General features: G+C 47.0%; 1 protein-coding gene across 1 annotated transcript in view; it reads right to left on the bottom strand.

Annotated features, from left to right (window-relative positions):
• Positions 1–16,389, bottom strand: part of LOC132402228 (glia maturation factor gamma-like) — a 31,226-nt gene extending 14,837 nt beyond the window's left edge. The window contains exons 1-4 of the mRNA XM_059984994.1: positions 15,858–16,389; positions 6,619–6,715; positions 4,655–4,704; positions 3,652–3,703 (exon numbers count right to left, since the gene is read on the bottom strand). Coding sequence (XP_059840977.1) covers positions 3,652–3,703; positions 4,655–4,704; positions 6,619–6,715; positions 15,858–15,860 — 202 coding nt within the window. The 5' untranslated portion in view covers positions 15,861–16,389. The remainder of the gene's footprint in view (positions 1–3,651; positions 3,704–4,654; positions 4,705–6,618; positions 6,716–15,857) is intronic.
• Positions 16,390–18,157: the final 1,768 nt, after the last annotated feature.

The following is an 18,157-nucleotide window of genomic DNA, read 5'->3' on the forward strand; positions in this document are numbered from 1 at the left end:
ATTGGTCGTGCCTGTTAACCCTGTGGTCTGGGGAGATTGGTCATGCCTGTTGATCATGTGGTCATGGGAAGATTGGTCATGCCTGATAACCCTGTGGTCATGGGGCAATTGGTCGTGCCTGTTAACCCTGTGGTCTGGGGAGATTGGTCACGCCTGTTAACCCTGTGGTCATGGGGAGATTGGTCACGCCTGTTGATCATGTGGTCATGGGAAGATTGGTCATGCCTGATAACCCTGTGGTCATGGGGCAATTGGTCGTGCCTGTTAACCCTGTGGTCTGGGGAGATTGGTCACGCCTGTTAACCCTGTGGTCATGGGGAGATTGGTCATGCCTGTTAACCCTGTGGTCATGGGGAGATTGGTCACGCCTGTTGATCATGTGGTCATGGGAAGATTGGTCGTGCCTGTTGATCATGTGGTCATGGGAAGATTGGTCATGCCTGATAACCCTGTGGTCATGGGGCAATTGGTCGTGCCTGTTAACCCTGTGGTCTGGGGAGATTGGTCATGCCTGTTGATCATGTGGTCATGGGAAGATTGGTCATGCCTGATAACCCTGTGGTCATGGGGCAATTGGTCGTGCCTGTTAACCCTGTGGTCTGGGGAGATTGGTCACGCCTGTTAACCCTATGGTCATGGGGTGATCGATCGTGCCTGTTAACCCTGTAGTCATGGGGAGATTGGTCATGCCTGTTAACCCTGTGGTCTGGAGAGATTGGTCATGCCTGTTGATCATGTCGTCATGGGAAGATTGGTCGTGCCTGTTAACCCTGTGGACATGGGGAGATTGGTCATGCAATGGTCATAACAACAGTCTCCAGAAAGATGTCCATTGTTGCCCCAATGGCATGACCAATCTCCCCATGACCACATCTCAATATCCTCCAGACTACTCTGCAACTCCTCTAATCCATGTTTGGGCAGCAGGACACATCCTGATGGAAGGAGGGAACTTGCTTCATGCAAGGGGGGTTTGTCACTTTCACTGGCATATCAGAGAACATAGAACATTACAGCACAGTACAGTCCCTGCAGCCCACAAGGTTGTGCCCAACTTTTAACTAACTCTTCCCTTCTATATAGCCCCCCAATTTTCTCTCATTCTCGTGCCTATCTAAGAGCCTCTTTAAATGCTCCTAGTGGGTCTGGCTCTTATAGCATGATCCACAGTCCCACCACTCTCTTTGTAAAATACGTACTCCTGATATTCCCCCTATACTAACCTCCGATCACCATATGTTAGCCATTTCCACCGTGGAGAAAAAAGCCTCTGGCTATCCACACTTAGCATCTTGTACACCTCTGTCAAGTCACCTCTCATCCTCATTCGCCTCAATGGTAACAAGTTAAATCTTGTCTTGGGATGGTCAAAGATTAAAAAGAGACCACAACACAATTGGTGCTCATATTCATCTGAGCGTTGAATGAAGTCCTACAAGAGCCTCTCTTATCCCTCAATGTCCCATTTCCTCCCCCTCATGACTCACTCCTAAATCTTCTGTACTGAATTTCAGTCAGCCTTAGATCTGGCAGATAAGTACTGGCTTGTAGATGAGGATGAGACTATTTCTGAGCATCATAAGAACTGTGATGGAGGATCTATATTTCCACCACAGATGCTGACTGGCCTGCTGGATAATTCCATAATTTCTGCTTTTCAGCATCTGCATTCTTTTGCTTCCTAGTCTAAAAAGATTATCTGGCCTTTGAAACATTGGTATTTGTGTGAACTTGTGCTGGCCACATTACCTCATCGACAACACTCAATAAAGAACGTCATTATTACAAGGCATTTCTGGGTTCTGAGGTTGTGACATTCAATGGCTACTTTGTGTCTGAAATTGTGCGAGCTAATGTGGCAGAGGTTGATAGATTTTTGATTGGTCAAGGAATGAAGGGATACAGGGAGAAGGCAAGAGGTTGGGGTTGAGAGGAAAATTGGATCAGCCATGACGAAAAGGCAGAGCAGACTCAATGGCCTAATTCTGCTCCTATATAATATAGTCTCAAGGTCTTTATTAGTTAACTGCCGTACCTAACAGAGTAGCCACTGAGTGTACGCTCATGGTCTTCTGGTGCTGCAACACATCCACTTCAGGGTTTGACATGTTGTGGATCAGAGATACTCTTCTGCACAACGCTGTTGTAATGTGTGGTTATTTGAGTTACTGTCATCTTCCTGTCAATTTGAACCAGTCTGGCCATTCTCCTCTGACCCTGCCCATTAACAGGGCAATTTCACCCATGGAACTGCCCCTCACTGGATTTTTTTGTTTTTGTTTCTCGCACCATTCTCTGTAAACTCTAGAGACTGTTGTGCATGAAAATCCCAGGAGATCAGCAGTTTCCGAGATACTCAAACCACCCTATCTGGCGCCAACAATCATTCCACGGTCAAACTCACTTGGATCCCATTTCTTCCTCATTCTGATGTTTGGTCTGTCAACAATTGAATCTCTTGACCTTGTCTACATGCTTTTATGCATTGAGTTGCCGCCACATGATTGACTGATGAGATATTTGCATTAATGAACAGGTGTACTGGTGTACCACATAAAGCGGCCTCCGCAGGTACGATCCTCTGTAGATGCTGACCGGCTTGCTGAATAGATCAAACATTTTCCACTTTTAGATTTCAACATCTGTGTTGTTTTACTTCCTGGTTACCTGGCCCTCACCATGTCGCCATTTGTGGGAACATGATTTGTGCAAATTTGCTGACAACATTACTTCATCAACAACACTAGTTAGTTACACTGGACCACAAAGATTTTGCTTCCTGAATACTTTTGGGTCTATCTTATGGATTTTGGGCTGCTGATTATGAAAATCACCATAGCATTTCCCAATCTTGCACCATTTTTAATCACCTCTATTTGTTATTTCAATTCCTATTTCAAGCCAGAATAGCTGATGCCAAGATTAAGGCAGGCATTCTTTGAGGGTCCACAAATCAAACGGGTCATCAATGACAGGCAACTTGAAGAACTTCTGGTAGGACTGGAGAAAATCACATGGAAGGCATTCAAGGATGTTGGAAGTTTTCTTGGCAACTGCAGAGCACCAAACTACGTGCAGCTGGTTGACAACATGCTTCAGGCATGCAAAACTATGAAACACAACATGTCACTGAAAATTTATTTTCTGCATTCCCATTTAAGATTTCTTCCCTGCAAACCTTGGTGCTGTCAGTGACGAGCACGGTGAAAGGTTTCACCAGGACATTGCGGTCATGGAGAAACGGTATCAGGACAACTGGAATCCATCAATACTGGCTGATTATTGTTGGACACTTAAGCGAGAAGCTTCAGACACTGAGTACAAATGAAAATCATCAACAAAACATTTCTAGCTTAGCTGAACTATTGCAAAGCATCAGCACCATTATGCAACTAAATTCATTATATTCAATAAAAATTAATTTCTTGTTCCTCCAAATTCCTACGTGATGCAACTCATCCAAAATTTTATTTGTGTTTAGCTTCAAGAAGTCTATCATAATCACTAAAGAAGTCTAAGGTAGCAACAGTGTTGAAAAAGGTTTGTTGTCCAGTTTTATCATTAAGGTTGTTCAGAAGTTCTAAGACTTTGCAAGCTACACTTAGACAGATACCAATATGTTACTGCTTGGAAAAATGTTCACTAAAGGATATCGAGGTTGCCTCTCTGGTAGTTCGACTCTGAGTGAATCAGGTGAAATGTCCTGGAAGGAAAAAACATTGGTTTAATTATGCCTGTATGGACCGAGAATAGTTGGGATTACAACAGTTCTCCTGGTAAACTCTCCACTGTACATTTGTCCTTACAGTGTTTGCCTATTTTAGAGAAATAAAAACTGTAGGGATTTAGGACTGAACTGGAGATCCAGAGCCTGGAGGGATCTATACTGACAAAATTCATCACTGATGTTCTCCTCTTCGAAGGATCAGCTCGCCCGGTGCTTTGCTCGCTTCGGGAACGGCTGGGGAGACACGCACCCCTCGGGGCTGGGAGATTGGAAGTCAGGGACTGGCCCAGCTCCTCACCAATTTGGCTGAATGAAGCCTTGGGGGAGACTGAAACGTCGAGTCTGGGACATCGAGACAGCAGGTGATTTATTTGCTAATCACTGGCTGCTGTCAGAGGGAGGCACCTCTACTTGAGCAATCCCCCCCCCTCTCTCTCTCTCTCTCTCTCTCTCTCTCTCTCTCTCTCTCTCTCTCTCTCTCTCTCTCTCTCTCTCTCTCTCTCTCTCTCTCTCTCTCTCTCTCTCTCTCGATGGAGAGAGAGCCTGTCTGAGATACCAAAGTGTTAGGATGGACTACAGGTTTGATGGACTCTGGGCCAAGGTCTCTTTGGGGCTTTTGCTATTGCTTGCACGGTGAGGTGTGTAGGGGGCAGAAAGTGTTTCTACTGGTGCGAGTGGGGAGAGGGAGGAGGGTCAATGCTTTTGTTGCTACTTGTGAAAAGGGAGGCAGGAGGTGGACTTCAGGGCTCTGATGTTTCGATCATTCATTCTGTGGGGTTTCTTGTTTTGTGGATGTCTGTGAAGAGTACAAATTTCAGGATGTATACTATATACACTCCCTGATATTAAATGTACTTTGAAACTTCTTGGACTTCACATTTTACTCATCAGAACAGCAGAATCTTCAAACTTTGTTGAGGGACTCACCTCATGTTCCTCCTCCAACACCATCTTCTGGCTTTCTTTGTCAACTTTAACTAGAAGGAGAGGGGGACATGAAATGTTAACGCTTGAAGAAAGACGAGACCCTTCCACAGAGAGAGACACCATGGTGGCGTGGGAGTTGGTACGACACTATTACAGTTCACAGCTTTCCGGAGTTTTGGAGTTCAATTCCGGAGTTTGTACGTTCTCCCCCGTGAACTCCAGCTGCTCTGGTTTCCCCCCCACATTCCAAAAGTGCACAGGTTAATTGGTCACATGGGTGTGGGTTGGGGGAAAGGTCGGTACTTTATCCCTCGGAGCGTAGAAGACTAAAGAGCATTCTGACAGAGGTGCCTAACATCATGACAGAGACAGATAGGTAGGGGGCACGGTAGTGTCGTGGTTAGCACGACGCTTCACAGTACAAGTGACCTGGGTTCAATTCCCGCCGCTGCCTGTAAGAGTTTGCAAGTTCTGCACGTGACCATGTGGGTTTCTGGTTGGTAGGTTAGTTGGTCGTTGTGAATTGTCCCATGATCCGGCTGGGATTAAATAGGCAGCTTGCTGGGCGACACAGGTATTTGGCCCAGAAGGACCTGTTCTGCACTGGATCTCTGGACAAACAAGCAAACTGGTACGTCTTTGGACAGTGGGAGGAAACCAGATCACCCAGAGGTAACCCACACAGTCACGGAGAGAACGTACAATCTCCTTACAGGCTGTGGCGGGAATCAAACACCCATCTTACAACTGCCGCTCTAAAGCATTGTGCTAACTGCTATGCTAACGCACCGCAGGGATCAGTGGGTACAGGCGTGAGTTACGCGCTACGTGTGAGTGAGTCCTCTGTTGGGGTCAGCCGCCCGTGTAGACCCTCAGTGGGTATGGCTGTGTCAAAGGGCCATACGTAGCTCTGGACCGGGTAAGGCCAACATCACTCCGTCCTTGCAGGAGATGCAACAGCCATTCATTTACGGATCCACACAGCCAATACCGTTAGGAAAGAGGAACAGGACCATCAGGACCAGGACTGCTAGGCTGGGCACCAGCTTCTTCCCTAAGGCTGCGAGGTTAATGTCACCACCGAGACCTCAGCACTATGACAGCAAGATGTTTACGGTTTACCTGTGCTGTGCACGGCATGTATTGTCAATGATATTTTATTAACTTATTTATGGTAATCAAGATGGATTCTTGAGGGGTCAGGGCATGAAGAGTTATGGGGAGAAGTTAAGAGATTTGGGCTGAGAGGAAAATTGGATCAGCCATGATGAAATGGTGGAGCAGACTTGATGGGCCGAATGGCCTCATTCTGCTCCTATATGTTGTGGTAATTTTTTTTAATGTGGTGTGTGTGATATATGATTAGTGGGCACACTGTGGACCAGAGGAATGTTGTTTCATTTAGTTGTATATATGTACAGTCAGATGATAATAAACTTGAACCCAAATTTGAACTGGATACGTTATCGGTGAGGGGGACAAGAGCACTCATTTCCAATGTGGACAGACTCCACAAGGTTGATTCACTGGGTTGCTGGCAGGCATATGGTCTGATATCCCATCTCCACGCTCCCTCTGCACCACTGCCCTCTTCCCCCCACCCACAGCCCTGCCAGGAGGCAACCCAAGGACCACTGGCCAAACCCACTCGGACATCAGGTCCAGTCCAGGACCTTGAATCGTTCAATAGGCCCCATGGAAAGGATATTGCCCCGGCCACCCACCCACTCCAGTTACCCACTCTGGGGTAGAGGGACTGAGTTTGGGGTAGATGTTTCCATCCTCCCCGTGAGCAACGCATCTCTGGCTCAATGTAAAGGGTAAGGCCTTCTGTCCCATTCCCTGGCACTGGAGTCACACTGGAAGCTCCAGGGAGGTGGGGATGATCACCTGAGGGGAGAGAATTTCATCGCAGGGTGACCCCCACCCTCCCCCATTACCGCAAACCCAGCCCCCTCACTTACTGATGATGGCAGCGTTGGAGGTCTCCTTGCGGAAGCGGAATTTCTTCAGCCGGGCCAGGAGCTCGGAGTCCACGTCACAGACAACCAGCGTATCCGACTGACCGGAGGGTGTGATGGAGAGGAACAGAGCAGAGGAAAGAAATCGCAGTCAGCCTCCAGGTAAGGAAGCGGAATAAAGGCACCGATTATTTTCTAAACGGGGAAATGTTTCAAAAATAAGAGGTGCAAAGGGTTTTGGGAGTCCTAGTGCAGGTGGCATTTGAGGCAAATGCGATGTTAGCATTCATTTCGAGAGGACTAGACAATGAAAGCAATGGGTGGGAGGGTTTTACCCATGATGAACTGGGCTGCATACACCACTTTTATAGGATTTTCCGTTCAAGTGAATTGGTGTTTCCATACCAGGCTGTGATCCAGCCAGTCAATATTGTCTCCACTGCACACCTATAGGGGTTTGTCAAAGATTTAGATGGATCCCGAGCTTCCTTTGTTCCTCCACACTGCCAAGAATCCTACCACTAGATCTGTGTTCTGACTTCAATTTCAACCTTCCAAGAGAATCACTTTACACGCCGGGTTGAAACCCATCTGACATTTCTCAGCCCTGTCATTGTCCTGTTGTAACCTACAACAACCTTCTACCCCATCCACAGATGACCAATGGAGAATGATTCAGTAAGGAATAAAGTCCTAACCTGTTCAACCTATCTCTATAATTAATGTCCTCAAGTCCCGGCAATGTTCTTGTAAATTTTCTCTGTACTCTTTCAAACAAATTTACATCTTTCTGCAGGAATCATTCTCGCAAACCTCCGTTGAACCTTTTCCCATGTCAGAACATCCTTTCTTAAATAAAGGGCCCAGAAGTGTTCACAATAGTCCATGAGGCCTCACCACAGTGCCTTATCAAAGATTCAAAGCGCATTTATTTTTCAAAGTACGTACGCCGTGTACAATCACGAAATCTGCCTTTCCCTCAGACAGTTACAAAACAAAGAGGTACCGTGGAACCGACCCATTCAAAGAAAAACATCAAACATCCCACGAGGGGGAAAAATGCACAAACGGCAACAAAAGAGGTGAAAAACATTGAATATAAAACACAAAATCAAAAGGCACTTTTCAGTTCAGTTCAGCTCAGCTTTGACAGCAGCCTGCCCCGATTTAAAAATCACCCTGAAGTAGCAACAAAAAAAGCCAGTCCTGATGAAGGGTCTCTGCCTAAACGTCGACTATTTACTCTTTTCCATAGATGCTGCCTGACCTGCTGAGTTCCTCCAGCATCTTGCGTGTGTAACAAAACAGGAGAGTGACTTACTGACACAAACCCATGTCGCCTCTTCCTAATCAGTCCCTGTCCAATCAAGTTCTAATACAGCAGCAGTAACCCTTGGGGATGGAAATATTTTGGATTTTGGATTGCATCATGAGATTGCTTGGGATTGCCAACTTTGGGTTTATTTGCTACTAGTAAGCAGTCTTCATCTTACACGTGTTGAAAACGTATATGCACTTAACAATAAAAATTATTACATACCGCAAACTCTGCATGCATTATATTTTCATTATATTAATGGTAAGTAATAGTTGTTTTACTGTTAATTACATAAGTGTGATGAACAAGTGTAAGACGACGATAGCAGATAAATTCAGAGTCTGAAATGATGCCGATCCACACCCTTGTCTTTCAGCGTCACCAAGAGGTCATGGCCGCCATCATGATGAGGAAATGTGGGAGATGGGTTGGGCACGTGATGAGAAGTGGGGCCGACTCCATCGTCATGACGGCACTTCATTGGACCCCTGAGGGGGCGGAGGAAACACTGGAGACCAAAGATAACTCGGAGCCATACCGGAGAGGCAGAAATGAGGACCCTGAACCTCACCTGGGGCACGGTAGAGAAGATGGCCAAGGACAGAGATGCAGGATCTCCATTGCTGTGCTAAATGCCAGTGTCATACTGGGCAATAACTACAGTATCAAAAGCAACACAGCAGCGTCAGGAGAATACAGTACCCGATCAGCTGCCAGTCTCCCCCGATCAGCTGCCAGTCTCCGCCTACAATGCCATGTTTTCAATAAAAGGTTACAGTACAGTACTTTCTTTTAGGTTTTATGTAAGATTGTAGACATTGTAGACTTGTTGCAGTGTTAAATTTTCATTTAAAAAAATTAATGGCATTATGTAAGGTGCAGGTGGTGGGGTGGAAATACATTCTTACCAAAGGAGGATGCTCATTCCCTCCATTAGCCAGTGGGTCACCCTCGGGCAAAGTGTGGCACCTGCTTAGCTCCCCTCCTCCCCAAGTCAAGTCAAGTCACTTCTATTGTCATTTCAACCATAACTGCTGGTGCAGTACACAGTAAAAATGAGACAACGTTTTTCAGGAGCATGGTGCTACATGAAACAGTACAAAAACAACACTGAACTACATAAAAACAACACAGAAAAGAAAAACTACACTAGACTACAGACCTACCCGGGACTGCATAAAGTGCACAAAACAGTTCAGGCATTACAATAAATAACAAACAAGACAATAGGCACAGTAGTGGGACCAGGCAGAAAAATGGTTCAGCACAGCCAAGAAGGGCCAAAAGGCCTGTTTCGGTGCTGTAATGTTCTATGGTTCTAAAGGGCAGTAAGTTGGTGTCAGTCCAGGCTCTGGGTATTGAGGAGTCTGATAGCTTGGGGGAAGAAACTGTTACACAGTCTGGTCGTGAGAGCCTGAATGCTTCGGAGCCTTTTCCCAGACGGCAGGAGGGAGAAGAGTTTTATGAGGGGTTCATGGGGTCCTTCATAATGCTGTTTGCTTTGCAGATGCAGCGTGTAGTGTAAATGTTCATGATGGCAGGAAAAGAGACCCCGATGATCTTCTCAGCTGACCTCACTACCCGCTGCAGGATCTTGCAATCCGAGATGGTGTAATTTCTGAACCAGGCAGTGATGCAGCTGCTCAGGATGCTCTCAATACAACCCCTGTAGAATGTGATGAGGATGGGGGTAGGAGATGGACTTCCCTTAGCCTTCACAGAAAGTAGAGACACTGCTGGGCTTTCTTTGCTATGGAGCTGGTGTTGAGGGACCAGGTGAGATTCTCCGCCAGGTGAACAACAAGAAATTTGGTGCTCTTTACAATCTCTACCGAGGAGCCGTCAATGTTCACTGGGGAGTGGTCGCTCTGTGCCCTCCTGAAGTCAACAACCATCTCTTTTGTTTTGTTCACATTAAGAGACAGGTTGTTGGTTCTGCACCAGTCCGTTAGCCGCTGCACCTCCTCTCTGTAAGCTGACTTGTCATTCTTGCTGATGAGACCCACCACGGTCGAGTTGCAGCACAGTCGTGGGTCAGCAGAGTGAACAGCAGTGGACTGAGCACGCAGCCCTGGGGAGCCCCCCCGTGCTCGGTGTGATGGTATTGGAAATGCTGCTCCTGATCCGTACTGACTGAGGTCTCCCAGTCAGGAAGTCTAGGATCCAGTTACAGAGGGAGGTGTTCAGGCCCAGTAGGCTCAGCTTTCCAATCAGTTTCTGAGGGATGACTGTGTTGAATGCTGAACTGAAGTCTATGAACAGCATCCGAACATATGTGTCTTTTTTGTCCAGGTGGGTTAGGGCCAGGTGGAGGGTGGTGGCAATGGCGTCATCTGTTGAGTGATTGGGACGGTACGCAAACTGCAGGAGGTCCAGTGAGGGGGGCAGCAGGGTCTTGATATGCCTCATGACGAGCCTCTCGAAACACTTCATGATGATGGATGTAAGTGCAACGGGACGGTAGTCATTGAGACAGGACACTGAAGACTTCTTCGGCACGGGGACGATGGTGGCGGCCTTGAAGCACGTTGGAACGGTGGTGCTGCTCAGGGAGATGTTGAAGATGTCAGTGAGAACATCTGCTAGCTGGTCTGCACATCCTCTGAGCACTCTACCAGGGATGTTGTCTGGTCCAGCAGCCTTCCATGGGTTGACCCTGCACAGGGTTCTCCTCACGTCGGCCACGGTGAGACACAGCACCTGGTCATTTGGAGGAGGGGTGGACTTCCTCGCTGCCACGTCATTTTCTGCCTCAAAACAAGCGTAGAAGTTATTCAGTGCATCTGGGAGGGAGGCATCACCCACTCAGTCAGGTGATGTTGTCCTGTAACTGGTGATGTCCTGGTTGCCCTTCCACATGTGCCTTGTGTTGCCGCTGTCCTGGAAGTGACTGTGGATTAGCTGGGCATGTGCACGCTTTGCCCCTCTGATGGCTCGGGACAGTTTAGCCCACCACCCCGAGCAGGGTCACATGAAGCCATGGGAGCAGGTGGTGGATGGTCGTACGAGCAGCCGGTGCAGATAACAAGTCCTGGTTATGTGACCACTGACGCCAGGCAGACAATCTCGGAAGAGTATTGATAATGCTTTGAATGATCTGTGGTGCACAGAGGCCTGTCCATTGCAAGGAACCTTCTTAGCGCCTTCTGGTATATTCCATTTGTGACGTTATGTCAGCATTCAAAAAAATTCGGATTTCAGAGGTTTTCAGATTTTGGAATTTCAGATAAGACTTACACAACCTGTATCTCCAAACCCTTATAATTCTGTCCAAGAACTCTCTCACCACTGATTTCAGGCTCACCAACCTATAATTTCCTCTCCTGCTGAGAGCCTTTCTTAAACAGCAGAACATTGGCTATCCTCCAATACTCTGGTACCTCACCTGTCACTGAGGGTGATTTAAATATCTCTGCTAGGGCCCCTACACTAGCCTCCTACTGGGTCGAAAGGAACACCTTGTCAGGCCCTGGGGAATTATCCGCCCTAATTTGCCTCAAACAGCAAACTCCTCCTCCTCCTCAGCAATTTGTATAGTGTCCATGTCCTCATTGCTGGATTGCTTCACATCTATAGACTCTGTGTCCATCTCCCAGAAGCAAAAACTCAATTTAAGATCTCCCTCATCTCTTTCAGCTCCACGCATAGATTACCATTCTGATCTTCCAGAGGGCCAATTTTGTCACTTTTCAATCCTTTTCCTCTTAACATATCTGTAGAAGCCCTTAGGATTCTCCTTGTCCACTAGGGCAACCCCCTGCCTTCTTTTAGCCTTCCTGATTTCTTTCTGAAGTGTTGTCTTGCATTTTTTATACTCCATAAGCACCTCATTCGCTCCTTCCTGCCTATTCCTGCTGAGCACCTCCCTCTTATTCTTAACCAGGACCTCAATATCTCTAAAAAAACCAAGGTTCCCTAAAACCGTTATCCTCTTTTATTCTGACAGGCACATACAATCTCTGCAATCTCGAAGTTTCACTTCTGGAGGCCTCCTACTTCCCACGTACGTCTTTGCCAGAAAACAGCCCATCCCAATCCATACTTGCCGGATCCTTTCTGATAACATCGAAACTGGCCTTTCACCAATTTAGAACCAGACCTATCCTTCTCCACAATTACCTTGAAACTAATGGCCAGGTGCTAAGTGTTCCCCTACACAAACTTTTGTCTCCTGCCCGGTCTCATTCCCTAATAGCAGATCAAGTATTGCACACTCTCTCATTAGGACTTCTACGTACTGATTGAGGAAACTTTCCTGAACAAATTTGACGAACTCTATCCCACCTCATCCTTTTACAGTATGGGAATAAGTGGAAAATTAAAATCACCTACATCACAACTTTGGGTTTCTTGCGACAGTCTGTGATCACTCTACAAAACTGACAAATCCCTCACCTTGTTTGGGTGGTCTGTAATACAGCCCCATTAACGTGATCAGACCTTTTTCATTCCTCAGTCTCACCCATAAAGCCTCACTAGACAAGTTCTCCAGTCTGTCCTGAGTGAGCGCTGCTGTGACATTCTCCCTGACTAGTAACACCACACCTCCACATTGAATCCCTCCCATTCTATCACATCTAAAACAACAGAACGGAAACATTGAGGTGCCAGTCCTGCCCCTCCTGCAACCAAGTCTCAATAATGGCCGCAATATCACAATTCTCTGTTCTGATCCAGGCCCTAAGTTCATCTGTATTTCTTACAATACTTCTTGCTCTGAAATATACGCAGCTCGGAACATTGGTCCCACTATGCTATGCTCGACCTTTTGATTCCTGACTTTGTAGACTTAGCAATGTCTGTCTCCACAACCTGTCCGATAATTGTTCTGGTGCTCTGACCCCCATCCCCCTGCAACTCTAGTTTAAACCCTCCTACCCAGCACGAGTAAACCTTCCTGCTGGGATCTTAGTCTCCCTCCAGTTTGGGTGCAAACCGTCCCTTCTTGCACAGGTCCCACCTTCTCTACAAATCTGACACCCTTCCTCCTAACCAACTCCTTAGCCACAGGTTAGATTGTATGATCTTCCTATTTCTGGCTTCACTAGTATGTGGCATGGGTAACAATCCTGAGGTCACTACGCTGGAGGTCCTGTCCCTTAACTTAGCACCTAACTCCCTGAACTCCCTCTGCGGAAACTCGTCCTACCCATGTCATTGGTACCTACGACTTCACCCTCCCACTTAAGGATGCTGTACGCTCAATCCGAGATGATCCTGACCCTGGCACCCAGGAGGCAAGGGACCATCGGGGAATCACAAAACTTCCTGTCTGTTCCACTATCCCCATCACTGCAGCTCGCCCCTTCTCCCCGCTCTCCTTCTGAGCCACAGAGCCAGAGATCTGACCGCTGCGTCTTTCTTCTGCCAGGACTAGGTCATTCACCTCAACAATATCCAAAATCTTCTCCAACCTGTTGTTGAGGGTAATGGCCGCAGGGGTACTCTGCGCTGACTGCCTATCCCCTTTCCCCCTTCTGACTGCCACCCACCACCTTGGGTGTAACTACATCGCTGTATGTCTTCTCTATCAACCCCTCAACCTACTGGATAATCTGGAGTTCATCCAGCCCCAGCTCCAACTCCTTAACATGGCTGCTACTCTAAAGACTGAAACTGTTAGGCGTTTACACTCTAAGGAAACTGAAAGAAATAGATGGATGCAGCAAAAATTTGGGAGTCTTAGAGTTTTACAGCACTATGGCATAGAAACAGGCCATTTGGCCCATCTAGTCTATGCCAGATCATGTACCTATCCAAAGGCATTATTATATTGAATGACAGCACAGGTTTCGATAAGCAAGTGGCCTCCTCCCGCCCGAGTTTCTTCGAAGAAGAAGGAAATTATTATTGATAGAAGCTGTAAACTGAGCTCAAGGAGAATCAATGGGGGCAGGGAGGAGGGACAAGGTGAAGAGATTCTGAACTGAGACGGCAAAGGGAAGATGATGTGAAAGTGAATCCCAACTGTGCAGAACACAGTGTGGTGGTCAGCACAACTCTCTACAGTACCAGCAACCTGGGTTCAATTCCCACCGCTGTCTGTAAGGAGTTTGTACGTTCTCCCCGTGACCGCGTGGGTTTCCTTCAGCTGCTCCCGTTTCCTCCCACGGTCCAAAGGTATTCTGGTTGGTGGATGAATTGCCATTGTAAATTGTCCTGTGAGTAGGCGTGGGTTAAATTGGGGATAGCAGGGCAGTGAGGCTCATTCCACACGGTATCTCAATGAATAAATCAATCACATCAAAACCACCTGAAGAGATGAAAAGGAATTTAATATTTAAAAGGCAGGCTGCACATGTGCAGAGGAAAAAGCTGAGCATTTCTTGGATTTTCAAATGATTTGTGAATTTTGAGAGTTAATATTCTCTCTCTCTCTCTCTCTCTCTCTTTCTCTCTCACTATCCTCAGTCCCTCTCTCCTCCCTTTGCCCCAGTGAATCCAGGCACTAAATACACCCAGTAACTGACCAGAACCATTCCAAATATGGTCACACCAACAGTACGCAGGGGTTCCCAGCCTGGGGTCCCCGGAGCCCTCTGTTAATGGTAGGCCCATGGCATACAGAAGGGTTGGGAACCTCTGCTCTACAGTTTGGCTACCTGTTAGCTGAGTCACGGGAATAAGATGGGGAAGGACGTGGGCTGAGAACAGCTGTGGTTGGAAAATCCAAAAGAATGGAGTTATCAGCCAGAGTTTGTGACCAGAAACATGTTGCCACCGAGAGATAGAATCAGTCACTTCCGCTAGTCACCAAACCACAAATATCCAGGAAGCACAGGCCCGGTAGAGGCAGATTGCAAACATATTCAAATTTCCGGAACACTATAAGCACAAGAGAATCTGCAGATGCTGGAAATTCAGGGCAACACGCACACACGCACAAAATGCTGGAGGAACTCTGCAGGTCTGGCCGAGACCCTTCATCAGGATCTGATGAGTACTGATGAAGGGTGTCAGTTGAAACACAACTGTTTATTCCCCTCCACGGATGCTGCCTAAACTGCTGAGTTCCCCTTGCACTTTGTGTGTGTTGGCCTGAAATATCGACTGTTTACTCCTCTCCATAGATGCCGCCTGATCTGCTGAGTTCCTCCAGAACTGTTTAGGGTTAATGAGCAGTCTATAAGCACTTCACTCCACACGAGGTACAAGGTTGGGTTTATAATGTGGCAGCGTACCATGTTTTCTGCAACTGTATCATCAGCAAGCCAGAGATCTTTGGTGCAAGGGTTCCCAACCTTCGTAATGCTACGGACCCTATCATGAACTGAGGCGCCCATGGACCCCAGATTGGGAACCCCTGCTTTAGTAGATCAGAAAATTCAGCACCTTTCCCCCCTCCCAAGTCCCTGCTCCTCACTGCTGTGCACAATTTTCAGAACCAGAATCAGGTTTAAAATCACTGACGTATGTCATGAAATATTGTTGGTTTGTGACAGCAGTACTTGGCAACACATATTTTTAAAAATCTATATATTACAGTAAATATATATAATTAAATTAAATAAGTAGTGCTAAAACAGAGGGGGAGAAAAAGAAAAGGAAAAAAGTGGTGAGGTAGTGTTCGTGGGTTCATTGTCCATTCAGAAATCCGATGGCAGAGGGGAAGAAGCTGTTCCTAAATCGCTGAGTGTGTGCCTTCAGGCTCCTGTACCTCCCACCCAATGGTAGCAATGAGAAGAGGACATGTCCTCGGTGATGGGGGTCCTTAATGATGGATGCCATCTTTCTGAGGCTTTGCCTTTTGAAGGTGTCCTCGAGGCTGGTGCCCAAAAGTGAGAAGTGAAGCACATAAGACTACAGAGACCCACCTGAGGCTATTTCTGCCCACGGGTGTAGCGTCAACGAAAGAGATATCAAGGGACACTTTTTATATCTGAAAGGGGAAGAAAATGCCTGATAAGAAATGCAATTTGCTTACCATGACGATTCCTCAGTATGGCCGTACTTAACCTAACTCAGCCTCGCCTTGTGACAGGATGCTCGAACTGTCAGTTCCTCAAAACTGATGGAAACAGATAACGTATGCCGCTAATTTGCATAAAGCAGCTTTCTAGCTGAAAGCAGAGGCTGAGTTTCCAAAAGGCTCCCGTCCCGAATGGCTGTCGGGAGCTTGCTCCCTGCACTCAGAAACTAAATGGCTCCTGCAGACGAGATCCAGATCTCAACGTCCTGTCCTGCTTACCACAAAGCCGCTTTGGAGAAATGCAACGGAACTCTTGCTGATGTAACAGCCAAAGGGGAAGTTACAGTCCTTCTACGCCAAGCGGAGTTTTAAAATTCAACTGTCTCCTCCAAATAAAAGGAGGAGGGTCAAAACGCCTGCTGCCATGAGCAAAGGTCGCTCTCAGTTGATTTCTCATCAGATTAGTCTTCTTTAACCAAGGGGAAGAAAACCAGAGGGGAGACAGATTCCCTGTAGTTACCAAAAAAGCTTTTCCTCAGCTGAGCCAGACTGGCTTCTTCGGACCACCGTCTCTTTCATCCAAGCCGACCTCATTGGTGTTCCTTCGGCATGTGACACATTCCATCCCTCCAGCGCCAGATGAACCCAGACTTTACCATGGAGAGCACAAGAGGAATCTTACCAGCACACACTAAATCAGATCCACGACCAGAAAGCACCAGCGTGCGGTTCATGGTGAGGAAAGGGTTAAAAACATACTAGGAATCCTGAGTTACCCAAACAGGAAACTGTGTGACGGTCAGGAAGGAGAAAGGGCTCAAGGAGCCAGTGCAAGGAACCGCAGCGGCCACCCCCCCTCAACAACAGGTACACCACTCTGGGTACTGTTGGGGGGGGGGGGGAATGATCAAGCAGAGAAAAGTCACAGAGGTCAGGTCTCTGACTGTCACTCGGGAGGGAAGGGGGAGAGAAGAGGTGAGCTATGGTGATAGGGGATTGGTTAGCTAGGGGAACAGAAAGGAGGTTCTGTGGACGAGAATGAGATTTACTGATGGTACGTTGCCTCCCGGGCGCCAGGGACAGGATATCTCAGATTGAGTCCTCAGCATTCTCAAGTGGGAGGGTAAGCTGCCAGAGGACATGGGCCGTGTAGCTATCAATAACATAGGTAGGAAGAGTGCAAAGTGAGTTCAAGGAGTTGGGTGCTAAGTTAAAGGGCAGGATCTCCAGGGTTCTGATCTCAGGATTGCTACCTGTACCATGTGCTAGTGAGGCCAGAATTAGGAAGGTTGTACAGTTTAACACGTGGCTAAGGAGTTGGTTAGGAGGGAGGGCGTCAGATTTTTGGATCATTGGGCTCTCTTCCAGGGAAGGTGGAAGAGAGACGGTTTGCAGCTGGTAGTGGAGAAATTGTGACAAGTCAGGAATCAAAAGTTTGAGCATGGTGCGACTAGTGTCGTAAGAAAGGTGGATGAGCTCAGGTCATGGATCAACACATGGAATTATGATATTGTAGCTGTTAGTGAGACTTGGTTGCGGGGGTGGGGCAGGGTTCCGCTGTTTTAGATGCGACAGAGTGGGAGGGGTTAAAGGGAGAGGAGTGGCACTACTAGTCAGGGAAAATGTCACAGCGGTGCTCAGTCTGGATGGGCTGACTATATTATAGACCACACAACAGTCTGTGGGAACTAGAGGAATAACTTTGTAAAGAGATTGCAGACAGTTGCAAAACACATAAGGTTCTTATAGCAGGTGATTTTAACTTTCTACTTATTGACTGGGACTCCCATACTCTGAAAGGACTAGATGGGATCGAGTTTGTCAAATGTGTTCAGGAAAGTTTCCTTAATCAGTACGTAGAAGTCCCAAAGAGAGAGTGTGTAATACTTGAGGGAGGTTTGTGTAGAGGAACACTTTGCACCCAGTGATTATAATGCCATTAGTTTCAAACTAAATATGCAAAAAATATTGGTCTGGTCCTCAGGTTGAGATTCTAAACGGGAGAAAGGCCAATGTTGATGGTTTGAGAACGCATCTGGCAAGTGTGGATTGGAACAGGTTGTTTTCTGGCAAAGGTGCACTTGGTAAGTGGGAGGCATTGAAAAGCAAAATTTTAAGAGTACAAAGCCTGCATGTGCTTGTTAAAACAAAAGGTAAAGATAACAGGTCTAGGGAACTTTGGTTTTCAAGAGATATTGAGGCCTTGGTTAAGAAAAAATGGTGCAGGGAGCAGGTAGAGACAGGTTGGAACAAATGAGGTACTTATACGGTATAGCAAAATGCAAGAGAACACTTCAGAAAGAAATCATGAGGGC

Source organism: Hypanus sabinus, chromosome 11 (assembly GCF_030144855.1).
Source record: "Hypanus sabinus isolate sHypSab1 chromosome 11, sHypSab1.hap1, whole genome shotgun sequence".
In the NCBI taxonomy this organism is placed as follows: domain Eukaryota; kingdom Metazoa; phylum Chordata; class Chondrichthyes; order Myliobatiformes; family Dasyatidae; genus Hypanus; species Hypanus sabinus.